At 35.2% G+C, this 27,767-nt stretch overlaps 1 protein-coding gene across 2 annotated transcripts in view; it reads right to left on the bottom strand.

Annotated features, from left to right (window-relative positions):
- Positions 1-27,767, bottom strand: part of LOC129243621 (uncharacterized) — a 180,265-nt gene that overhangs the window by 50,849 nt on the left and 101,649 nt on the right. For both annotated transcript variants that reach the window (XM_054880774.1, XM_054880775.1), the window contains exons 5-9: positions 26,073-26,518; positions 25,389-25,980; positions 25,251-25,308; positions 25,056-25,175; positions 24,782-24,981 (exon numbers count right to left, since the gene is read on the bottom strand). In XM_054880774.1, the coding sequence (XP_054736749.1) occupies positions 24,782-24,981; positions 25,056-25,175; positions 25,251-25,308; positions 25,389-25,980; positions 26,073-26,518 (1,416 nt within the window). The remainder of the gene's footprint in view (positions 1-24,781; positions 24,982-25,055; positions 25,176-25,250; positions 25,309-25,388; positions 25,981-26,072; positions 26,519-27,767) is intronic.

Below are 27,767 nucleotides of genomic sequence, written 5' to 3'. Positions count from 1 at the left end.
TGCTGCCACCCACATTCATAGGATAACCAATATGCATACAATACTCCCACAAACTATTACTACTACTACTACTACTCCCTTTCATTCCGGAAATGACCGACTAGGTTACAATATTTTTCTTACTTAATTGCTTATTACTGTTAAAATATTCTGTGCAAAACTATTGATGCTGTAGAAGGAATTGAAGGAATTAAAGCTTTATTTTTTCATATTAATTGTAAAAATTAAAAAGAAACCTTTTATTTATGTATACTAATGATGATCTAAATGGAAATTTAATTTAGAATACCTTTCATTATCTCTTATTGGTTCCTGTTGTTCGGCACTGTCCGTCGTAGGCGTTGCGCGCAGGCAGAGAAATAACATCTGTCGAACACTCTTTTATGCAAAATAAATCCCCCCATAAAGCAATGAAAACAATGAAGAACAAAATATAATAATAACAAAAACAAAAAGCATTTATACTTTAGGCTACTAAGTATTTTCATTGGAAAATCTGACTAAGTCCCGTAATTGTGTGTTCGAAGTACACGTGCGGGGGTAGATTAAATTGCCGTATTCGCTGTTTCTACTGAACCGTGGCAGGTACTTGATGACTAACCAGAAGCTAATTATTTTCCACTTAAATACTTAAAGGGTTATAATGGCAGAATCAGTTGGGGCTGCTAGTGAACACGAGCCAAGAACCAATACAAAAGAAATCTCAGCAATATTACAGATACACATGAATTTGGTATAAAGAACAAAAATATGGCTGAATGGCACGTTGCAACAATTTAAAAAGATGAATGCATCAAATTTAAAAACATCCAACTCAAAGTTGGATAACAACTTGTTCAACAAATTATTTAAATGTGAATATAAACTGTAAACGTTATGTCAGTTAGGAAGTATTGATGAGAAGTGGAAGGGGGGTAAAAACTGACAGATACGTGTATGTTAGATAAAAGTTTTAAGCTTGTATAACTTGAGCCAGGGATGGCAGTAAGCCGCTTTTTGTTGGAAATATGGAAATTGTAAGACGAAATGTTATACCAGCTGAAAGGATGCAGTTGAAAGTAGGAAATAATTTTCAGAAAAATTACGAAATTGAAGGATTGCTTCAATAAAATGCACACAGAAGTTCTGCTTCACTTATCGCAAACATACGAGTATTTGCCGAATTTTTTATAAAAAATTAATAAATTGAAAGGGTAGATAGTGCTGGCTCATCCGTAAAGAGATCTCACTCAGACCCCTAGGGCCCATTGTGTTGCCAGTGCTATGTATTTGGGAGTCGAAGATATCATTTTATATAATTCCTAATGCACGAGTTTTAGCAAGCCGTTCAGTTCAGCCTTATCCTTCAAGGATGAAAAATATGTTGATCCTAGGCACATTTGTCGAGCCCTACAAAGAGCAGGGCAGTGACAAAATAGGTGTTCTAAAGTACCCTCAGCATTCGCTTCGTTGCATGAGTTACACGCAGCGCTCTAGACTAATCCCATTTTGGCTGCTTGATGTGAGGTGAGACAGTGTCCCGCCAGTACTCCAACCAATATTTTGCAGTATTTCTAGACAGTGATGAAATAAAGTTTGCAGTTTTGCCCTTCCAATCCTAATTTTGGCAATTTTGTATGAGGCTGTGTGCTCTCCCATATCGACTGCATTTCCAGAGCTAGTTCCTCATTTAGTTTCACTTTCAGAAAGGAGATACGAGTACGATATGCGAGCGAACGTGCCAGAAGTGGTTTGCACGCTTTAAAAGTGGTGATTTTGGCTTGGAAGACGAAGAACGCGAGGGTGCGCCGCCAAAGTTCATGGATACCGAATTGGAGGAATTGCTCGATCAAGATCCGGCTCAAACGCAAGAAGAGGTTGCAAAAACTTTGGGAGTTGATCAATCAACCATTTCCAAACGTTTAAAAGCCATGGGAATGATCCGAAAGGTAGGCCATTGGGTGCCGTATGAATTGAAGCCAAGAGACGTTGAACGCCGTTTTATGGCATGCGAACAACTGCTTCAACGGCACAAAAGAAAGGGTTTTTTGCATCGAATTGTGACTGGCGATGAAAAGTGGGTCCATTACGACAATCCAAAACGTCGGGCAACGTATGGATACCCTGGCCATGCTTCAACATCGACGTCGGCGCAGAATATTCATGGCCTGAAGGTTATGCTGTGTATCTGGTGGGACCAGCTGGGTGTTGTGTATTATGAGCTACTGAAACCGAATGAAACGATTACGGGGGATGTCTACCGACGACAATTGATGCGTTTGAGCCGAGCACTGCGAGAAAAACGGCCGCAATACGCCGATAGACACGACAAAGTTATTTTGCAACATGACAATGCTCGGCCACATGTTGCACAAGTGGTCAAAACATACTTAGAAACGCTCAAATGGGATGCCCTACCCCACCCGCCGTATAGTCCAGACCTTGCGCCATCCGATTACTATCTCTTCCGATCGATGCAACATGGCCTGGCTGACCAGCACTTCCGTAATTACGATGAAGTCAAAAAATGGATCGATTCGTGGATTGCGGCAAAACCGACCGAATTTTTCACAAAGGGAATCCGTGAATTGCCAGAAAGATGGGAAAAAGTAGTAGTAAGCGATGGACAATACTTTGAATATTAAATTTGTAACCATTTTACGTCAATAAAGTTTCAAATTTCGAAAAAAACCGCACGAACTTATTCATAGTCCTAATACAACATATGATTTAAATACAAAGGGCGCAAAATTAATCACCCTATCGAAAGATTTACAATTTCTGCAAATGGCTTCGTTCGTCAATCGTATTTTTGAAGTAACAAAAAGACGAGCACTGAAGTGCTTTAGGTCAAAATAAAGTTTTCCATCACTCAAAATAAATCTTGGTTTTTATTTAGTAAAAAAGTTATTCAAAATCAAAATTGGATGATTAATTTTGCGCAACTTGTACCTGGCATAAACACAGTAAGATCGCGTTCAACGAACTTGTTTTGACGTTCTTCTAGAAATGACGTTCTACAGTTTTATGCCAACTCCGGAAGACTCATTTTGTGCCACCTTGTATACTTGGGGCTTACATTAGTTGATAGGTATTTCGCTGATTTTCCACTAATTTTTTGCGTGATCTAGGTATTATAAATTAAAGAAATTTTGTTCATTCAACCATCAGATCAATCAATCTTCATGAATATCTTTTGAATTGGTATCAAGAGAAAACAGACATTTTTCTTTGTTAGGGCAAAGCAAAAACATTAGTTCGATACCAACGCCAAATTGCACCCTTGAGTACAATTCGTCAAAGCACAATTAGAATTCGCTTGCGTAGATGAGGCTATAGTATCCAGAAATATTTACGCGGCGATTTTAATAATTTTTTTTATACTTTATAGGCGGGTACATTTTTCTGCTCTGCTCCCGATGACGTTGAATACATTTTTTTGGTTTTTCTTGAATGGCGCAGCACTCATGCCGGACATTAACGAGTATTAGTTGAAATAAAGAGCGCCAATGAACGCAAGCAAAGCGTATGAAACCTTCAGAATAAGGACAAGAAAACAAATAAACACATAAATTAAGTGAGGGCATTAGGAATGGCGTTGGGATAAAAATCGAATTTAATTACAATTCGCATATTGAAAAAGACGCAAATAAGTAACAGTGAATCAATCGTCAAAGTATTTAAGAAGAAGTGTGCATAAAGAAAAACAAAAAACAAAAGGCAAAAAAAAAGGAAAAGTTACAAAAACAAACGCAAACGCAAACAAACAATAAGCAGCTCAAAACTTGACTATTGCGTTGAACCAATGCATGCAGAGGGCGTGGGAGAATTCTAACATGCCTACATACATCCATGCATAGTAGATGACAGCAGTGGAAGTGTAGAAGATGAGCGGAATTAGCTGTTGAGTGGGTTCAATGAATAGCGTTGGCTGCATAAGCGTCCAGATGGAAGCAGGCACAGAAGAGGAAGACGACAATGTTTGTAAACAAATAATTGTGAAAGCAGGTGCTAATAGTATACACACATACACATATACATATCCATACACATCCCTAAGTATATTTAAGTGAAACAAAGTTGCTTCGCACTGCTGGTGTTTTTTAGTGAGTTTTAGTGAAGTGTAAGACGCTTATGGTGGGCTATTACTATACCGCCAAGAAGAAGTGCACATCTTGCGAGGATTTGCTGTTCTAAAACTCTAAAATGACAAGATCAATGTGTCATCATCAGCTTCGTGCACCTTTTAGCTATTATTTATTTTGTTACCTTTTTTTGTTTTCATTGGTGCAATGGTGACATTTACAGCGAATAGCTCATGGCTAATGCTAGTACGAGTATTTGCTGCTACGTGACATTGTGCGAATGTGAGGGCTAATAAAATTTGGTATGAAAAAATATATGTGCACATTTTGGAGCGAAATATATAGATTTGGGTGCTAAAGAATTTTACAAAATCATATAATAAATATATGTATGTGCATATATTATAAATAATACAGATTATTATTATATAGATTGGTTGCTAAATCATATGCATTTATTGCGTTATTGTATGCAACGACGCACTTATGTAATTATGCATAGATGATTTGGTCACCCAAGTTCATACATATACATGCATATACAAGGTGGCACAAAATTAATTTTGTGTAATTTATTTTTTTTTTTAATTCTACATCTTCCGATAAAATGATTGAATTTACGCCACCTTGTATACTGCTGCGCCACCTGTTACTACTTATTTATTTTATTTTTTATTAGAATATAGTTCATTATACAACAAATTATAGAAATCCAAGTTTCAAAATTTGTACAAAATTTTTAAAAATTTGGCTAATTTTCATGAAATTTTCAACTTTTCAGTCAGAATCTTTATTAAAGTTCTTGATATGCAGTTTAATAGCCCACCCAATTTGATTACAACAAAGTGTAAGTTTCAATTGGCTCAAAATTAACAATGATTTAAAAAAAAGTTTGCTGAAGTGTTGGGCGCTTTTGCACGATATTTTTGTTTAATGAAGTTTTATAAGTTTTGTTAAGAAAAGCTTTTCTAAATGAAACTTTTTACTCATTTTATTTCATTTCGTTTTCTATATTTTTACTCAAAACTTGTATATTTACTACAAGGTGGCGTAAAATGAATAATCCAATTTTGTTTTTAAACAAATTTATTACTAAATAAAAAATAGAATAAAAATTATTTTTAATGATGAAATCTTTATTGTCACCTTTACGCTCTCCTATTTATTTATTTTGTTGTTTTTTTTTTGTTACACAAAAAATTATAGTAATCAAAGTTTTTACTAAATTTGTTAAAAAATAGCTAAAAAAAATTTTTTTCAGAACCTTTTCTAAAACTCTCCATATAATTTTGAGTGATGGAAACCTTTATTGTTACCTTTACGCGTTCCATACAAATCTTCCGATAGGCTGGCCATGGTTCTTTAAGCAAATGGTGAACTTTTTCCTGATTTTGTAGCTTTTGTGAATTATAGCTACAGATCGAAGCACATGACAAATGATTGACCACTCGGTACGTTTATCACTTTGCAGTGAACGCTAAACTTTGTAATTTGATCAGTTCGTATGTTATCTATGCACACTCGCACTAATAATTTCCCTTTTCCAACATTGCGCAGGCTCAATATTAATTTTTTCTGAAGTAGCCGAAAAATCATGCAATCCAAATGCACACTCCCATGTATTCGTATAAAACTTATTGTCATCTAATCAGAACTTATTATAATCCCCTGAGTTCATTCGAAATGGTTTCCTCAGTTGTTTATTCCAAATATTCTAAGCAAATAGCTGGTTCTTAAAGAGATGGCAGCTCAAAGTGCTGTAGTATCATATGCATACATACTACCATTTACACATACATGTACGAGGACCGTTTGAAAAGTGCGTGCAAAAATAAAAACTACTTTTTTTATTTTTCGATATAGTCGCCTTTTAGGCTTGCCAAATTTAAAAAATAGCCATTCGTTTCTACAATCAGCTTCTCGTTTGAGTATAATCTTTCTTTCGCCAGCCATTTCTTCAAACAAAAATAGTAGTCCGAGGGATTCGAGGGAAGTCGGGGGAATAGGGGGGACGTGAAACGAGTAGGAACCTGATTTCCATTAAGTGAATGAACGGTTTTTCCCTTTTTCGCTCATTGGCCATTAATTTTGCGACCACAATTGCTGAAGGGTGAGCTGGTGCGTTATCGTGATGGAAAGGACTTTTTTGAAAATCACTCGACTTCCACGATTCCAACGAATGCCAAACACAAGAAGAATGGATTGATCTGGCTTAAACTTGGTGTGTGTTCTTCCAACAGATGTTACTAACTAAACAAAATCTCGTTACGTGCCAGCAGTGCCGTTCCTCTGACTTTTGCACGAACTTTTCAAGCGACCTCATATGCATGCACAACATAGCCCATTATATTCACGTATGTGCACAGAAGTCGAGTAATTATGTAACATCAATTTGTGGTTGTGCAGATTTACATACATCTATGCATATACAGAGTAAACTTCCTTTGACAAACTGGCTTATCAACGACAACAACAACACAATTGTATGTAAGTAGGTGTATGATTTGAGTTCGAAAGCAAGGATACGTTCGCTTGAGTGGTTGGTGTGGGTTATGGGGCGTGAAATTACGAAGTTAATTTATGAACAAAATATTTCTAGAACGATTGGGGGTGACTTAGGAGGCTTGCACAAATAATTTTTCCGCTTAATCGCATTTATGTATAAGCAATTTAATATGTCTACATTTAGGCGCAACGCCTGACATGAAACACGTTTAGTTATCAGCAGATATTAGATTTAATCACAAAACGTGCTGCCAAACCAATACACAAACTTGTAAACACAACTAAATTTTATCGATAAACTTTTCACGCAAAAGAGAGAGTATTAAATATCTTAACCTTCATCCCCCTAAAAAATATATATATTGAAAAAGTTATTGAACTTGAAATAGAGGGCAACCACCAAAAGCAAATACGTAAGCATGAATGTACACATGTATGTATGTATGTACACAGATGCGAGTGTAAAGACTTGGGTGAACGAGAGGACTAAGAATATGAATGTATGTACAAATGTGTATGCGTGTATGTGTATATTCGGTGTATACTCGTATTACTATTCATATATCGCACAAGGTATTTTCATTAAGCATTGGCACCCAACTGGTGTGGATGTAATGATTTAGACGCTACATGACTAGTTCGCATGCCTTGTTAGCGCCAAATGATGCATTTCGTTCCGCAAATAAGGCTGGAAATAATCGAAGAGCATTATCGGTAATGTTTAGTAAAGAAAAATGAATTGTACGTACTCTCATTTGTGCTAGTGAGAGACTACTTGCAGAGATATCGAGAGTTACTGCATATATGTGAGTACATATAAGCGTACATGTACAAGAATAAATGTGTCTTGTAAGATGAATTGATGCGATAATACCATTCGATATTACTTTAATGAGCAATATCACGAGGATTTCATATAAATTAATTAAGTAGTATGCGTGTGATTAATTAATGTGAGTGCGATGGGCACATTTGAATGCTTAGTACATTAGGATGCATCACTCTCTATACGAAAAAAAAAACCAAATCGGTACTATTTTTCCATCGTAATTTTAAAATTTATTCTATATTCAGATTTCCGCCAAAATATTTCGGAAAAATATTTATAAAAAGAATATAATATTTAAAAATATATATATATATATTATTTAAATATTTAATTAAAAAAAAAAAAGATTTATGAGACCTGGACCGAATTGAAAGCACCGCCAAAAATTTCATTATTAATGTAGATTCCGTTGATAAAATTTGAAAACAGTTTTTTGCGGGCCTTAGCTATAAGTTTAAACTCTTCTACTAATTGAGGTTATTTTGTGGAAAAATAATTTTTTAAAGTTAACTTTTTTATAAAAAAAACCCCCTATTTTTGGAGGTATTTTTAAGTTCACGTAAGTCTTAAAATATAATGAATTGTACAACTCCGGTGAAAAAGCCGCTGGTGTTTTTTTGTTGAGGCACCCTAATGCACATGTAAACTATGTAGTTTTGTAGAGTAAATACTTGCACACTAACTCATATGTATGTATGTATATATGAATTGCTGAAAGAAAGTGGATTAAGGCTTCTTACAGAAGCTCATTATATACTTGCGCATGAATGCATTTTCTATATAAATACAAACATATACGAATGTACGACGGTATCAAGCCAAGTCTGTATTTTTTTCCTACTTTTATAGGGGCTATTATTTTCTATTCAATAAGAAATTTTGTGCTAAGCCGTCGGAAACGTGCAGTTTTTATTAATACCGCTACATTTGATGCAGAAGTGATTATGAGTAACACATCAAAGGAAGTCAGGTGGCATTCTTAGTATAATTAAGATCTCTTGTATATTTGTGTATACAAATAGAAGCAAGTAGGTTCGCGTGTGCACTTACAAACAACTGAACAGATAATCTGATTGAAAAAATTGGGGTGTAATTATTAAATAACGAAACTGACGCTGCTATTGAAGAAGTACGCATGAGCCAAACGCCATTTCAGCGTGAAGCCTTTAAACCCTTAATTTGAAAATTCTTGTGCCGTGCAACTACCATATTTTTTCTAGGGCGAAATCTGCATTAAAAGGAGCTACGGCACGGTTCCCACTGAAGCAGTGAAAGGGAGAGCGATGCCCAATCTGACAGAATAATATTGGTGCGTACCTAACAGAAGAACACTGCTTTGAAAATTAAAAATTCGCATGGAAAATTGTAAGAATAGCAGACAGGATCTATAGAGGTGTTGATAAGTAAATAAATATGTTTGAATTTAAAATAAAATATTTTGCAGCGTTAGACTTGCTCTTTAATAGCCAAACCTCGCATTAACGTTAAGCTGTTCCCGTTTTATTTGGTCTATATTTTGATAAACTTATGGGTAACCAGATTAAAGCGAACCATTTCGGAGAGTTTTGGACTTTGGACTCCTTAAAGGCATAACTATTAAAATAATTTATAGGGGAAATAAAAATAAAGAATAAAAAAGTCCTAGAAACCCTACTTAAATAGAATTTAGCCCATTAACAAAAACAAAAAAAAAACTGAATTTACTCGCACTTATTTGATATTCCTAAAGAGGTAGCATTTGTTCTTCGGGATCGATTCCGAAAAATTTCTGAAAGCTACCGGTCGATAATGATTCTCATTACTGACACTACTTTTGCACAATAGATCAACTCTGGTCGCAGTGCGTAATGGCCTTCTAATAATACTGACACTACTTACACTATTAGCAAGACATTTAGTGACACTTTATGAATTCGAGAGTAATCCTGAAAAAAGCCCAAAATGTCTAAATTGAGAATTAGAGCTCACTAATATTCCTAATAAACCACTGCAAGAGGAGCACTTTGTAGCTTCGAGATCGATCCTGAAAAAATTCTGAAATCTACCGGTTGACAGATCCTCCATACTGAGACTTCTAAAAATATTAGCAAGATATTTAGTGACACTTTGTTCTTCCGGGATTGATCCCAAAAGTAGCCCGAAATTTCCATATTGAGAATGAGCTCTAGTACTGATATTCCTATTAAACTTATGCAAGAGGTAACACTTTGTAGCTTCGGGATCAATCCCGAACATTTTTTGAAACCTACTTCACATATCACATGAGGCGCTGTATCTTTTTACAATATTTTTCATTCTAAATTTGTTTAGTTAATTTTTTTACTAAAATATAAAACATTCTGCAGGTTTTAATGAGAATCCTTAGAAAACTTTTGGGTATGCAGTTTAATGGCCATTCAAGTTTAGTATAATGTAGTGCAAATTTGAAGACATTTCCAAAATCCTGTTTAGTTTTGACATTGCATACAATTTTGAGAATTTTCTTGCGTATAAAAAAACTTCCGAAGAAAAATTTCAGCATCTGATCATTTTCTTTTATATTTAAATGCACTATGTTACATAACTATTTGCAGTTTTCTTTATTTGCATCATCATCTTTCATTTTCATCAATTCCGTTTACCATGGAATTGAGATTGAGTTTGAAAAGAGCAAATTTCAAACTCATGTAAATTGAGATGCAAAAATTGAAATGCATTTCTGGACCAAAATTTGCATGTTAAAGTGACAGCGGACCGTATACTCGTAGGTCATTAAAGTTTCCGCTGCGATGCAAAATGGCTTACTGCTCAATATAGCTTTTTAAAAAAAATATAAATGTCAATGCTGTTAAGATTCACTGCGGCTTTCAGTTTTGAACTCCGAGATGTAATCACCGAATACATAAATATCGGCGGAAGTGTTACAATAACGACGCAACAACTTAACCTAACCATAACAAAAGTTTTGAGGTCAAGCGAAGGTAGATTTTGTATCATAAACTCAAAAACTAAGAAAACACAAAAACGCATCCACTTAAGCCGGTAATTTGCAAACCTGTACAACAGTTGATAAATACTGCCAAATAGCCAGACAGGCGGGCAAGACAAGCGAGCGGAGGCAGCGAACAGCGAGTAGCGAAAACATTTCAATTAGAGGTGTCATTTTTTATTTTGAATGAAAAAGAGCGCCATTTTTCGAAAACAAGTATTTTCTTTGTCATATACAAGCGCAAAAACACAAAAGTAAATAAATAAACGCGAACGCATGCACATTACCAGACATACATACCTACGCATATATATATATAGTCTGTACAGTGCTGCGTGGCAATCAATCATCACTGCGGCTACATAAATATATTTCAAGTGTCGCTTCGATTGTCGTTTTAATGGCATTTAACCTTAAATTTGATTTGTTTTGTAAATAAAAATGAACGTTCGTCTCTTTAGGCCGCATGACGAGGCACCCGCACGCTCACCCTCAGGCCGTAGTAGTCAAGTTGCTTGACAAATGATTTCATGTCGTTGTTGCAGCAAGTAATGCAAAATTCATAACCGATAGGAAAATTTAACTGGCCACGAATTGGCTGAATATTCTGGTATTCTGCTGAATTTTGTGCCAGCTTTGTTTATCTCTTTCACTAATGAATGTGAATGATGAAAACCTTCACATTCTAAGCATCGATTTTTTCTCTCCTCATAGTTTGGTATTAGTTTGAAGTTAGCTCAAAATTAAGTTTTGAATTTTTTTTGCAAAAGTAAGCAACTTCTCAGTTAAATAATAGGACTATGTTTAAGTTCGTGCGGTTTTTTTTCGAAATTTGAAACTTTATTGACGTAAAATGGTTACAAATTTAATATCAAAGTATTGTCCATCGCTTACTACTACTTTTTCCCATCTTTCTGGCAATTCACGGATTCCCTTTGTGAAAAATTCGGTCGGTTTTGCCGCAATCCACGAATCGATCCATTTTTTGACTTCATCGTAATTACGGAAGTGCTGGTCAGCCAGGCCATGTTGCATCGATCGGAAGAGATAGTAATCGGATGGCGCAAGGTCTGGACTATACGGCGGGTGGGGTAGGACATCCCATTTGAGCGTTTCTAAGTATGTTTTGACCACTTGTGCAACATGTGGCCGAGCATTGTCATGTTGCAAAATAACTTTGTCGTGTCTATCGGCATATTGCGGCCGTTTTTCTCGCAGTGCTCGGCTCAAACGCATCAATTGTCGTCGGTAGACATCCCCCGTAATCGTTTCATTCGGTTTCAGTAGCTCATAATACACAACACCCAGCTGGTCCCACCAGATACACAGCATAACCTTCAGGCCATGAATATTCTGCGCCGACGTCGATGTTGAAGCATGGCCAGGGTATGCATACGTTGCCCGACGTTTTGGATTGTCGTAATGGACCCACTTTTCATCGCCAGTCACAATTCGATGCAAAAAACCCTTTCTTTTGTGCCGTTGAAGCAGTTGTTCGCATGCCATAAAACGGCGTTCAACGTCTCTTGGCTTCAATTCATACGGCACCCAATGGCCTACCTTTCGGATCATTCCCATGGCTTTTAAACGTTTGGAAATGGTTGATTGATCAACTCCCAAAGTTTTTGCAACCTCTTCTTGCGTTTGAGCCGGATCTTGATCGAGCAATTCCTCCAATTCGGTATCCATGAACTTTGGCGGCGCACCCTCGCGTTCTTCGTCTTCCAAGCCAAAATCACCACTTTTAAAGCGTGCAAACCACTTCTGGCACGTTCGCTCAGCTAGAGCATGCTCACCATAAACTTCCACCAAGATACGATGACTTTCGGCTGCTTTTTTCTTCATATTAAAAAATTCCCCGCAAAAACACATTATTTGGCACGAAATTCGACATTTTCAAGTGTGGTAAAAATATTGTTGTTTACGCTTCAAATAAAAAACTTATACTGACGTTTGTGCCTTACGACAGTAGCTCTCCAATGAATGTTTGGAAATGTGGATCGATGGAATAATAATCAAGTTACGCCATCTGTTGTAAAACCGCACGAACTTATCGATAGACCTATTATTATTTCTTTTGAAACAGACAACAAGCAACCATTTATGTGGCCGAGTGCACTTTTGCGTGACTTACAGGGTTCAATGCCTACAGTGAATGTGAAACATCAGATATTATGAAAAGCTTTTCTTCTAAGAGCAGTCACTCTTTTGAAAGTTACTCAAATTCTTGAGGTGGCATTAAACTATAGATCTTTCCATTTCTAGGACAACATCACGACAAGCTCGTTTAAACGCGGTCAACCGGATTTTGGCACCTGCCAATACTTCCACACCAGTAGAAAGTTATTTCAAAATTCCTACTTTTGAGTCTAGTTAATAAGAAAAAAATAGTAAACTCTTTACGTGATCATGTTTCTCTTTTGAAATATATTTTTTAGAGATTGAAAAAACAGTTCAAAAGACAAATATTTATGCCAGGTACATACATAAATATATTGTTAAAACATCATATAGTGTGGAACAGAAGTGATATCTTGCACCCGTTTTAACGGAGCGTGAGAGTAACTCAATCTCGCTTGACTAAGTCAGCTGGTAGCAATTGCTTTAACGATTTAAACTTCATAAGAGAACATCGTCAGCTTTTCCATCAAAAATTATGTCACATTTATTTTATGACACCATTTTTGCAACACTATATAGATACATAATAAGTATATAATCCTCTGTCGTCCTTTTTTCAACTAGTGAAAATGTGTATACTTCCAAACTAGTTCACATTTATCCAAATATCACCAATATCAGTTTATTTGAATTATTCTTTTTTTATTTATTCAAGTGTTCTTTGAAAAGCAGCATTGCACTTAAATTTTTACATACTTTCATACCTATGAATGCCTCTAGAAGTGGCCCCTTATCTACCGCTGCAATTTAGTTGAGAAATAACTAGGTTTTTAGCACTTAGCTTGCATTAACTACGCTGCGAACTAGTCGCTAAATAACTAGTCTTCTAGCGCTTAGCTGGAACTAACTTGTCTATATTCATTATAATAAATTTACAGTTGCAAAAACCCTACTTTGGTGTTGGCGGAATTCCCTGCCGGGATTGTAGTTATACTTATGACATACATATGCAATCGTTGTTTTTTTTTTCCAAGATAATTTATATTTATATGCGCTGCAATGTACAATGCTTCGACATTGTCATTTTAAGTGATTTGTTTTACATTAAATCAAATTAAACTTATATAAGATTTTATAATTTTTTGTTGTTGTTTTGTAAGCACTTATTTGTCATCCCGTTCGAGCTTTGCGTATTTCCCACTTAAGGAAAATATTCTCTATGCACGGGTGTTTCGTGTTGTTGCTGTGGAGTAAAATCCATTTCCATGCACGTCAATTGTATTTAATTTCATTACCAAATTGGGTGAAATTATATTTGATTTGTTATTGTATACACTATATGTTTTTATGTGAATGCGTTGAGCAATAAAAGTTTCGAGTTTACTATTATGATTTTTGGTATGATTGGGTTCTCTCAAGGCACATTAAACAGTTAGCAGCAGTAGGGCTACTCTTTTGATTTTTTCCTACTTATTTGATCTCTGAATTGTCAAATTTTGTTTAAGTTACTCTGATGTTGTTTCTGCTCCACGCCTTTGTTTAACACTGTGACTGCCGATTATAGGTAAATATGTACCTAGTTTTACCGACACCCTTCAAAATGACCGATTTTTGAACATGGCTTTAATTGTAACTTTTGATTTAGTTTGTTTAAATAAAATAATATAATTTTACAAACACAACAACATTTAATATAAATTCATTAATTAGTAATAAAAAAATAAACAGTCTCTATTTGCATTCATACGAGTAGTATAGCATTTTTGATATGTATGGCATAACTACGAGGCACAATTTTTACAAATACATTTTATCTTATACCTATGTACACTTGCCACAAATATATTTGTTGTATTCATTACAGGTATAAAACGCAATGTGTTTGATCCACTATAGAATTTGACAAGATTTGCGTTCAGAAGGTGTTTGTTTTTAGTTTTTTGCAGTACAATCCATTGCTTTCCGTTCTTGGGAAGATGTTTCTTTTCTGTAGCAGCTATATTCACTGGAGAGCTCTTCGGACAATTGTTTTCTAGTTATATTATCAGCACAAGTCTCTTTATATAGTAACACTGAATTGATTGCTGTCACATCCAAAATATTGTAAAATACCTGCAAAAGTCATCTACGCGATCCTGCTTTTACGCTATACTTCCGGGCCAATTGGTCAACTAAATCTACTTCCAAACTCAATCGCATTGCAAAAGGATACAGTTTCAGTAATTCGTTTTCGATCAGAAGCAATTTTTATGGATTTATAATATGTTTAGAGCTAAGAAACAGTACTTTTTTACGAGGCTTTGATAAAACAATACCATTTGCCTTGTAAAGCTTTATGAAACAAAGAGCCCTATTAACTTTTCTAACTTCAGCTATTTACGGGAATTCACTCTTATTTGCTCGCATAGCTCCAACAAGGCTGGTATTTTTGGTCAGTAGTTTCTTGTATATTTGTAAAAAAAAGTATCTGCTGTTATATTTCAATTTACATAGTTTTTTTACAAGATTTAAAACCACAAATTCGTTCAAAGGTACTCCTGATAGGTAACGAGGATGTGGCAACAAAATAGTGCGGAAGCGCTAGTTGGATTCTGGAAAAATCACCACTTTAACCAACCAACCAACCAACTGATGATAAACTAAGTTTATCGTTGCCAATCAATATAATTTCATTTAGAAAAAGTAATTCCGAATCTTCCCGGAAATGTCTGAAATTGATGTATAAATTTAAAAACGTAAATACCCATTATTGCCTAGATGATCCATAAAATGGTATAAACTTTGGAATTGCCAAAGCCGTAATCTTGACGGGCCTTGGTATAAATAGGCATAGATCATACCGATTATGGAAGTTAAAATGATTGAATGGAAATTGAATAGGAATATATAATTGCTCCCATATTTCATTAAAAGTCGATTTTAAAAGTTCTGGAAAAATATATAAATTATAATAATAAGAAAGGTTCATAATTTGTTATAGGACAAAACTGCACAAAAAACCCACACATTAATCTGCGCTATTTTGGAGGCACTTCAAAATTGCACTTTATCGTAACAAAATTTTGTAGTCTAGAAGACTGCAGTCTAATTAAAAGGCTTGAAATTCTGATGAGCGTTTTTTGAATACTTTTTTAGGAAAATGAATTATATTTTGATAAATAAAATCGCTAAAATTTAATAAAAAAAAAGAAATGCCAATCATTTACACGATTTTCTAGACACAGCAAATTTATACTTTATGGTAGCAAACTTCAAACTATAACGCTATACCTTCTACTCAAATATGAACGAGACGGTATCAATAAAACGGTCCGCGGATGACATATGGCAAAAATACATTTTTTGTTTTTTGGTAGGACTGTTATAAGCTTACATGGCAAATTTCAGCGTGATATGTCACATAGTTTGTTTTCTGAGCTACTGTAAACAAGTCAAGCTCGAGTGTGTTCTTCGAATTTAACGATGGAAATTCAAGGATTTGTTTGAAATTTTGTTATTCCAACAAAATTTCGGCTTCAGACGCCTTAAAAATGTTGCAGACAACCTATGGGGACTCTGATCTATCGCATGCACGTGTTTTCCAGTGGTACAAATCGTTCAAAGAGGGCCGTACATCAACCAAAAAAACCACGCCAAAGTCGCTCAAAAATTAAGGTTATGCTGACTGTTTTCTTCGATTACGAAGGTGTGGTGCACTCGGAGTTCCTTCCGCAAGGCCGATCGGTTAACGCTGAATATTATTTAGACGTTTTAAAGCGTTTGCGCGAGAATATTCGTCTTAAAAGGAAGGGATTGTGGGACAACAAGTCATGGTTCTTGCATTACGATAATGCACCAGCTCACACATCACGTCTTGTTCGCGATTATTTGAACAAAAATAATATTAATATCGTTCCGCAAGCACCGTATTCGCCTGATATGGCTCCATGTGACTTTTTCCTGTTTCCCAAGCTCAAGTTGCCGCTCCGTGGAAAACATTTTGAGACAATTGAAGTCATAAAAGAGAATTCGAAGAACACATTCGAGCTTGACTTGTTTACAGTAGCACAGAAAACAAACTAAGTGACATATCAGGCTGAAATTTGCCATGTAAGCTTATAACAGTCCTACCAAAAAACAAAAAATTTATTTTTGCCATATGTCATCCGCGGACCGTTTTATTGATACCGTCTCGTTCATATTTGAGTAGAAGGTAAAACTGCATACTAGAAATCTCTATAAAAATTCTAATTAAAGGGATTGAAATTCTGATGAAAATTTGTTGAGTTTTTGTTTAGGAGAATGATAAAAAATTTGATGAAAAATTATTTTGATAAAAAATTATTAAAATTTCATGAAAAACAAAATTGCCAATAATTTACGTGATTATGGAGACACTTCAAAATTGTACTTTATCATATCAAAATTTACTGGGCCATAAAACTGCATGCTAGACATTTTTCTAAAAATTCTGATAAAGAGGTTTGAACTTTTGACGAAAATTTGTTGAATTTTGTTCAGGATTTTTTTAATTTAAGAAAAAAAAATTCCCAATAATTAGCATTATTTTGGAGACATCTCAATTATACTTTACTGTTTCACAATTCAATGGGCATACTATAAATTTTTCTAAAAAGTCTGATAAAAAATTTTGAAATTCTGCTAAAAATTTGTTGAATTTTTTTTTGGGAGAATGGGTTACATTTTGATAAAAATTTAATGAAAAACAAAATTGCCAATAATTTACGTGATTTTGGAGACATCTCAATTATGCTTTATTGTTTCAAAATTCAATGGGGTATTAAACTGCATACTACAAATTTTTCTAAGAGTTCTGATTAAAAGTTTTGAAATTCTGCTGAAAATTTGTTGAATTAATTTGATAAAAAATGATTAATTTTCAAAAAATTCTGATTAAAAGGTTTGAAATTTTGACGAAAATTTGTCGAGCCTGAAAAAAAGGCTTTTTTTTAACTAAGAAAAAAACTGCCAATAATTTACGTGATTTTGAAGACACTTCAAACTTTATTGTTTCAAAATTCAATGGACTATGAAACTGCAATTATAATTTTATAAAAAATTATTTGCTGAGACGAAATAAGTTTCTTTTGAGTCAAAAATCCACTGAATACAAATTTGAACATTTTGTTCTACATATCCTTGGTATTTGTAAATTATGCACAGTTATCTGTAATCACAATGCCAGATCAACTCTAAACACAATATCACACAAAACCGCACAAAGTAGGAATAAATTAAAAGGTGAATATATTTACCGAGTATATTTTGAAAAAGAACTTTGACCCTGTTCAAAATAGCATAAAAGCATTTTCTAGAGCAATGACAAAAGCAGCCAATAACAATTCAAAAAAGTAAAACAAAACACGAAGAAAATAGGCGACCAGTGTCTGCGGCAAAAGAAATGGAACAAGGAAAATTATGTATGTATGAATACATAAATATGTAAGAGTGTATAAGCCCGGTGGACAGCGGCAGTGGACCAGTGTAATTGGCAAACAAGACAACGACAATACATCATAAGTAGGCACTACAGTAAAAGTAATCACAACAAAAGAAGAGCTGTCGACCAGGCATTTTGCTGCTTTAATAGCCGAGACATAAATTCACATGCTACGCTAACCTTCAACGCTGTAGGTGATATATGAGTGCATACATGGCAAGAGTGTGAGAACACACATACATGAAACATATGTAAATATTTAATTGTAATTGAATTTGTCGAAGTGAAAATCGAAATTCGAAACAGAAATTGCTTAAATACTTAATGACCTGTCATAAAATATTTTACACATACAAATACGTACATCGTCGCGTAATTTATGGTAGAAAAAAAAAACATATATAATATAATATAGGTATATAGGAAAACGAATTTCACGCAGAAACAAAAACAAACTTCGCTTAATAAAAAAATTTAATTTTTTGTATTGCTTTCACTTAGTCTGAGTGTACTTAGCACATTAAAAGCCTCGGTTTGTTAAAACAATGTAAACAGCACGATTGAAGCAAGAAAATGTTGCAGATAAATTGCGCTGCTACAGTGACCGCCCAATGATTTGCAGGAAAAATCGCAGAAAATAAAATTTCGCAGCGGTTGTTTGGATTAAATGGCGTGTGACATTTCAATTAAAATAAAAACAAGCACAATTAGCTGCGAAGCAAAGTGCCGGTGGGGCGTATGAGTAATGTCAAGAAGCGATGGGGAAATTAAATGTAACTCATACGCGCCGTGCGACTCAGAGCAGGAAGAGATACGATATATAATATATGAATATGAGAAACGATATATGTAAGCTTGCATAATGTAAAAGAAAAATAAATAACGATGAAAATAAGAAAGTTCAAAGTGAAGCACACTTTGAGGCGCGTACAGTGATCCAAAGCCAAATTTTTTAAAAGTTAAGAAAAGAGGTTAAGCTCAGTTGTCATTTAAATTAGCAAAATACTACATCAAGGTGATTGCGAGGATACAAAACCGAAAGTTGTGAAACCCAGAAAGTAGTCAATAGGGTGAACTAATACTTTAGACAAGTCTTTCAACATCTTCCAAATGATCAAAATAATTGGCACTTACACCCTTTTTGGGTGTGCGACCAAGCTGTAATGACGTGCGTCTTGATGTTGTTCCACAAATGAAGATACCTACAGTTTCAAGCCGACTCCGAATGGCAGATGCTTTTTTATTATATAAGAAGTGTTTTAATGGCAGAAATACATTCTGAGGTTTGTCATTGCCTGTTGAGTGGCAACTGCTTTTTAGAAAAGACTTTCTATCGGCTTCAGCGGCCGCTATCCATCTAGCGGATATCCAATCTAAATTCATCAGCACGCACTGAGTACAATAGACGACTGTGCGGCAATAGTCACCTTCAATAAAGGTATCGCTTAGCAATACCCAGTGAAGAGTTCTGGAATGAAAGAATGCCCTGATGAAATTACACAATTTGGTGTTCCACTGATGGGTCTAAGATGGATGACAGAGTGGGCTGTGGCATCTACGCTGAAAAACTAGGTTTGAAGGAGTATTTTTGGCTTCTAGGAAACTACACAGCATAATTCAGGCCGACCTAGTGGTAATAAATACAAGACGCTGCTGACAGCCTACGACGAACTGTTGTCGCAATAAATACTATTTAAGTATTTTATTCAAGTAGCCAACCTGCCCCTAAAAGTAGATTGATTCCATTATGATTAATTCCGAAATAGTAGCCAGGTACCGTAGAACCCTTAACGTGCTTGCAGAGCGGTTCGATTTTCACCTGGTGTGCGTAGAAGAACACTATACCAGAAAAAGCAGACGTGCTTGCTAGAAAGGCTACTGCCATACTATTTCCAGAAATCTGTAAGAGATTAGGCATGTCGTGCAAGCATAGGAATAGAGAATTCTTCCTCAATGCAGCGCACTCAAGGTAAAAAAACATTAACACCTGCAAAGTAGCCAAACTAAAGTGGGCAGAGTAGACCGAGATAGATTCACAAGAGCTGCTTTTTCTATGTAGGCGAAAAACATTCATAACGATTGAACTATCTACAGGACGGGAGACACACAGAATTACCAGAACTTGCTCTTAATGAATTTTGCGGAAGCTGTTATGTCGCATAAGTGGAGACAACTGCCAGGCATTTACTATGTGACTGCCCTGCAAGTATGGAGAAGACAAGAGCTTTCGGGCACAGACTCTTTAAGAGAACTGAAGGCAGTGACAGAGTTTAAATTAAGACAGCTGATTAAGTTTCTGTACTCAACAGACTGATATGCGGAGGGATAGGGATCTATCTATCTATTTTTCTTTTCTTGAGTTCTTCACACTAAATAAACTTTTCTGCTCCATGTCTAGTATTTTTTTATTTGAATTCTTGAGACTAAGAAGGGTTTTTGATCTACATATAAAGTCTCATAAGGGGATTAAATGCAGATTTACATATATGTAGAGGTAAATCTGTCATCTGTAATGTAGGGGGCAACAGTTTTAAAATGCCAGAATTAACAACTATATTTTTTTATTTTTGGCAATATTTTCTGATTTCGTGAACATTGCCTACCGTATGAGTAACTAAAAATCAAACATGTATGCAAATTTCAATACAAGTTCAGGGAAGCAGCATCAAAAGAGTGGCATACAGGAATGCGACAGAACTAGTTGCGTAAATTGTCTAGCTGCATTTGGAAGCGGAAGAACATAAGAAATTTTTATGAGTACCTAAACACATACATATGTATGTACATTTATATACAAACATGTGGTATAACAGAATTGAAATGGGAACTGAAGGATTTTGGACGCGCCACTGCAAAATATGCTGAAAAGTGCCAATACCTGCGTATGTATGTTTGTATGTATGCATACTATTAGACACAACAAACAAGCGTTATGCTCATTATTATTATTTTTGTTGTGAATTTTTTCAATAAATACAACATTCATGTCTCATTTCGACATTTCAATGCTATATACATCAGTATGTATATAAAAAAAAAACAACTGTTTTTCAAAGCATTTATATTTTTACACACAAATTCTACTCAAAAGGCAGCCAATTTCATGGAAAATGCGTAAATTAATACAATACCTACTTTTACCGTTTGCGGTAATAAAGAAAATTTCTACTTTTGTGACGCATTTAATTACGCCATTGACAGGTAAATTGCCAAGCGTGCAAATAACAGTCGAATTGAATGCGCACATACGCATGTATGAATGTAAATATGTATGCGTGGATGTAAAAAAATCAAGTAAACAAAATAAAATCCCCTGTCAATTGCAGTCGAGCGAATTAAATTGACAATAATGGCCGTGAAGTGCGTGAGTGCTTTTCATACTTTAGTGACGCGGCGCGAATTGGGGGGAAACTAGTTGACTTTCAATGGAAATAGATTCTTACACTAAACAAAAATAATAATAAAAACTAATAATATTATGAAACAAACAAAAAAAAAAAATATATTAAATAAATAAATAAAAAATAAATAAATAAAAAATAAATAAATAAAAAAAACATAAACAACAAAACAGAGAGAACAAAACAAAAAAAAAAAAAAAAAATGAATAAAAAAAAAGGATCTTATCAAATTATGTATACGAATTTAGTTTTCGATTTTTCTTTGTTTGAGTTCTTCGTATTAAATAAACTTTTCTGCTTCATTGCTTTTATTTGAGTTCGTGAGACTAAATAACATTACTGTTAGGACAACTATTTCTTCGCTGGAGGGAACAATGGATAGAACAATGAGCTGTATGAGCTTTACGACGACATGGACATAGCGCAGCGAATCCCCTACGTTGGAAAGATCAGGTGGAGAAGGACTTGGCTTCACTTGTTGTGTCCAACTGGCGCCGGTTAGCAGGAGAACGAAGCAACTGTTGCCCTTAAACGGTTATCGCGCCAATCAAGGAGAAGAAGTATGTAACCACGTCTAGGAAAATCTGGTTAACAACCAAAATCAACTTTTCGAGAAAAACGCATTTAAAGTTTCTCATCAGTGAATTTAAGCAAACATTCAAAACAATTTGGTTTCATTCAAAGCACATTTTTTTTAATTTGTGTAAAAAGTTATAAAAAAATTTTCCACTTGAAACATTACACTTTTTGGATCTGAAAATCGATCAAAAACTCGAAATCGATTTTTGTCTTTAACCACCCAATTTCAGACGCGATCCCGTATGGGTTAGTCTGGTGCCAGAAATATTCTGAACAATATTGTGAGGAGTAATTAAAATTTGTAAAGCATTTTTGTGCACTTTATGTGCATTAAGCATTTTGTAAGAAGGTTGAGAATTAAGAAAAATATAAATGTAACTTATTTTTAGGCTCTGGACGAATTTATAAATTTTGTTCGATTTTAAAATTCCTACTGGCTAGCAAGAATGATCGATTACAAGATTTGGTCGTCCGAAGCAAATTTCTGAGAGTAACTTCAGTTGTCACGTCATCGAAAATTCTGCAATAAAACTCTGCTCGCTTATTTCTCACGTATTCCTACGCTCCTTCAATCAGTCGTTGTTCAGACGGCAACGGAGCAACAAGAGTGATGGCTGCGTTGCCTATTTTCGTACTTCACTAGTTTAACCTCAGTTTTTTCGTAAACAAACCCTGGTCAGAGCCTCCATGACGTAAGCAAATCAACTGATTCCTTGAAGGAACTGAGATCCCCTTAACGGCCTGATGTGGGCAACAACCCTACATTCTGCACATCGTATCGTAGTGGCATCCATTTAACCTAACCTAGCCTCAAATTACAAACAAATTATGGCTTACAATAAATAGTAAACGTTTTGCAATATTACCTTACAGTGGTAATCTGAGCTTGTGGATTAACACTTCTTTATTAGAACTATAATTTAGTGACTAGATTTGTGGTAGTGCTGTAATACTTTAATACTAAAACGATAATTTTCGTAAACAAATTTATAAACTTATTTTAAAACATTTGTATTTCTCTCACAATTGACTACTTTTGTTCAGAGATTAAAACTTTTTGTAATATTTTTTTAAATTTATTTTATTTATTTTGTTAACTCATCTGAAATCGAGGATTTTTGCCCTCACTGATCCCGAGTATCTTCAAAGTAATTTTTTATATGCAAGAAAATATATACAAGTTTTGCCGCAAGTTTTAAATTTGGATTTATACAATTTTTGTTAGACCACAAGATATCCTTTTGTAGAAAAAATAAAAATAAAAATAAAAGAAATGGTCCAAATATAATAAAAAATCGCTGTGGTCTTAGAGATTTCTGAATAAATTAAAAATTAAAAAACTTTATATGGTTCCGCTTATCTTAAACTGTTACGACTACATCGAACAATACAATTGGAACAATTTACAATTTTTTAAGGGCTACCGATTTCCAAAGTCAAAGAATTAACACTAAATTTGATTTACTTTAAATAGTTATAGATTATAATTAAACCTGGATAGGCGAAAAAAATTTGATTTACCATTAGCATAAAATTGAAAATAAAACTCTTTTTTTATAGTGCACAATTTTCAATCTATAGCTCCACACATCTCTCTGACTCATTGTCTTGGTACTCTGCAGAGATGAGAACCGAGAAAATGTTGAGAATTATTTCCACTGCCACATTCTGGATAGAATACGAAATCATTACTTTGGCAAACATTTCTTGGCACGCCAAGTGGATTTCCTTTCATTCATTAGAAAACGCAGTCATATCACCACAATGGTGAAGGTAAAAAGTGACTGAATTGAGAACTCATCTACGATGCAATAGGCTGAATGGCTTGTAGAGCGCGTTGTTGTTGTTGTTGTTGTAGCAGGTTATCAAGCCTACTGGCTGGGATTGTTACGGATTTCAAGTGGCTTTAAGGGGTCCTGGCTAGTACCGCGTGGGGTACCTTCCTTTACTACCTGCTACAATATTCAGAACGTAATTAAGCCAAACTCTTCGTCTGCGATGGGTGGTGGTTGGACTCCGATGACTGCATTCGAGGGAAGTTTAGGGAAGTTTAAGAGGGTAAGAGACACAAGATGAATGCAGTTTTATGTCTGTCTGTAAACTGCTTGATCCAGTAATTGAAGTTGTGTTCGATACTAGATCTCATCTGTATAATGGAAGAGACGTACCGTGACTTGCCTGGAAGATGGCTCAGCATCCACTAAGTGCCTACAGGAATGGTTCCTGTGATAGAAACCCAGTAGGAATTGCTTGTTGAGCATCTTGGTATGCTCTTTAACCGGAAGCACGGTAGCCAGTTGGGGTGATGTTGCAGGGGAGACATCAAATTCTGCATCTTGTGAAAGAACGACCACCGAAACATAATCTAAAGGTGGTTTTACGAAAAGTGAGGGTAAGAGAGAGCGTTGTGCAGCTGATATTTGTTTATTTGTGTACACAAGTTCGCCAAAATAGTACGAAAACTACAATTATTCAATATAAATTGAAGTAAATTTTTTTATTTCATTATATTCAATATATAAATATTTTAATATATTAAATATAAAGAATTTGTGGAAGTGCTGAATTTTTCTTCTTCTATTCTCATATGGAATAAGCAAACATTTTCAGAGGGCATATGGCCATATTTTCGTATTGTCGGAGAAAAATTTTTTTTTTTTGAGAAAAGAAAACATTTTTTAAACCTTTCTTACCTTACGAGAACTTCAAATTAATTTAATGCATTTTTTATATAAGTTTTAATAACTTAAGTTCGCAATATTTATTAAACACTCGATAACGAGATTGTTTTTTTTTAAAGCTCTTTTACTCTTGAATGCCTCAACGCATTAAAAAAAAATATGAAAGAAGGGATAATAAAAAATGTGTACTCACGTTTTACACTCGGAACTGCTTGGTGCGCGTAATTCCAACATTTGTGATGTTTTTGTCTTAATCAAAAAGAATGAATTCTTATCAGCGGCTTCCTGCCGCACCAGCGTCTCAGAATCGATGCTCATGATAGGGCTGACGGGCTTATTGTTGACTTCCATGTTGCGTGTGGCATGCAAATATTTCAATGAATATTTATCGTCCTGCATTGGAGAGATCGCATAAAGTAAATAATGCATGAAATGCGTAAACAAATTGTGTAAGACAAGGAAAGTACCTGTTTTGTTAACAACACAATCATATCTTCAAAGAGTAGACCGTGCAATTGTATGCTGGGATTCTTCTTCATTGTCAAGCTACCATCGTGTATAAGACGGTACTGCGTTAGGTCCAAATTCTGTAAATACAAAAAACAAAACCCTCATTTAAGTACTTCACTTCACCCTCTGATTCGTAGAAAGTGGCGCTTTACCTTAAATTCGTCCTTATCAAAAGTAGACTTGTCTAATTTCTTCTGTATGTTCTGCAATCTATGAAAACAAAGCAGAAATTTGTGTTCGTACAAAGATTTATGAAATTACATAAAATTTTATCATCGCAGTGTACTCACTTGTGCGCATCTTCAGCGGTCTTCACAGCCTGATTAACATCAACGAGTATCTTTTTCGACGACTCCAGCGCGCACTGTATGGCCTCCGCTTCGGTTGTGTTCTCGGGCACCACGCGTATGGTTACTTTGTACAGATTCTCAAAGAGCAACGGATATTTGGTGAGACGCTGCAACACCGCCGGCAACAAGTCTTTCAATTGCAGACGCCTGCACGCCTTATGCGATTCCGCCTTGTTCAATAGCTTCTGCAATTGTTCATCCTTGCGTCGTTTCTCTTTCAGTGCTTCCAAAGCGATTTGTTGGCGTGCACAAAATTGTGCCGCATATTGACACAGCTCATCACCGGACTTTCCATAGAACATGCTGGACAGCAGATCGCCGATATGTGTGACCACATGATTGTGTTCGACACGACGTTGCTTCAGTTGTTGCTCAAAGGTTGAGTGTATTTCACGCAGCGAGAGAAGAGCGGGCGGGAAGAGGAGCACTAAATGTTCTGGCGTGAGCAGACTGCTTTCCTGTAGCGGCAAGAGGAAGAGACGTTCCAAGAGTTTGAGAATGCGCACGTGACTGCGTTCGGTTTGGTAAATTTCTGTAGAGTAAATAAGCAAACAAACAAAAAATAAATAAATAAAATAAAAAATGAGGTTAAAAATGAATGAACGAAATTTCGCCAACACTCACCATTTATAATCTCCTGTCGCTTTTTTTCCGCATCAGTGAGCGCAGCCAATAGCTCTGCTGTAACATTTGAACTCCAATCGGCCTCGTTGAGATCATCATCATCGTCACTCTCGAAATTCCATGGTCGCTGACCGGCCGCTCCACTGCCCACGCCACCAAAACTGCTGCCCCAAAAGCTAGTGTTCATCGAGCCGCTACCAATGCTGCCATGAAATGAGTCCTGATGGCTGTGCTGGTGCATGTGGTGGTGCGATGTGTTATGGTGGGCGTGCATACTGTGATGATGCGCGATTGGATGGCCGCTGACGGTAGCTGTTGCACCACCAGCGCCGCCCATTTGTTCCATTGAGGTGCTGGGACTCTCAGAGCCGCCACCCGAGGAAAGACTAGAATTGGAACTTGCGGTGTAATTGGAATTGGAAAGACCAACATCGGCTTGCTCATCGCTGTAAAGAAGTAATGAAAAAGAGAAGAGTTGTTAGTTAATAAGAAAATTGAAAAGAAGGGAAAATTAAACAAGATATGAGAACTGAATTATACATATTTCTACATTTCGATGATCAGAGTAAAAAAAAAGTATATCGCGCATGAAGTAACCGAGGTTAATATGCAAAAAAAGGCCTTTCACGCATTTTTCACTTCAAACAAGCAACTTTCTGAATATGGACTTTTATATCACTTAAGAAATCCAATTAAAAATAAGAATCCTAAAAAGGATCCTACATTACTACATATGTAGAGTGCCCTGCTAAAAATCGTTTATTTGGACAGTTGATAAAAAGCTCAGTGTTTTGATGTTTTTATTGTTGTGTAGTGGGTGGATATGGAAGCTATGTATGGAAAAAATATCTGTTTCATAACTGACTCTATTGGCAGAATTATCGATGCCGGGATTTTAGCATGACTGTATTAGTTTCAATTATTCCTGCAAATGCGTGTCAAAATAACTCGTGGTGGATGCCTGCAACGTTGAAGAATTATCCTGAGATCTTCAGTTCACTAAATGTGACTATTCTGCTTGTTGACATAATTAAAAAGCATCTCATATACAAGTAGAAGATGCGAAAAGTACGCGACATATCCAAATAATGGTTTTTCTTTGTTCACAGGTCACAGCTAACAAACAACAAGGCTGTATGGCCAACTTGGCGTTAAATAGACGGCTTTAGAGGCTCAGCTGATATTGGAAATAAATGATATGAGCCGGTAGAAATTGAAAAATTTCATAACATCTAAATTTTGTGAAATAATATTTTTTTTAATTTGCTTTTCTTACTCTTTTTTATTTTATCTTAGCTTAGTTTGTTTAGTCAAATTCATTTTGTTAAGCGTAATGTAATTTAATTAATTTTATTTTTGTTTTAATTTAATTAATTTAATTTGGTAAATTTAGTAATTTAATAAATTTTATTTTTATTTTAGATCAATCAATTTAATTTTGTAAATTTAGTACTTTAATAAATTTTTTTATTTTAATTCAATTTGGAAAATTGAGTAATTTAATTAATTTTATTTTTATTTTTATTCAATTTAGTAATTTAATTGGTTGGTTGGTTGGTTTAAGGGTGACCCCGCATCGGAGTGCCACATAGACCGCAAGTTGGGTCCGTTGTGTTGCCCTGGAGCTCATTATGTTACATGATTTCCCCACCTAACCGAGATTTTTATTGTGGATTTTGGTCAAAGGTATTAATT

Source organism: Anastrepha obliqua, chromosome 4 (assembly GCF_027943255.1).
Source record: "Anastrepha obliqua isolate idAnaObli1 chromosome 4, idAnaObli1_1.0, whole genome shotgun sequence".
NCBI lineage: Eukaryota > Metazoa > Arthropoda > Insecta > Diptera > Tephritidae > Anastrepha > Anastrepha obliqua.
This window is presented reverse-complemented; position numbering and strand designations above follow the sequence as displayed.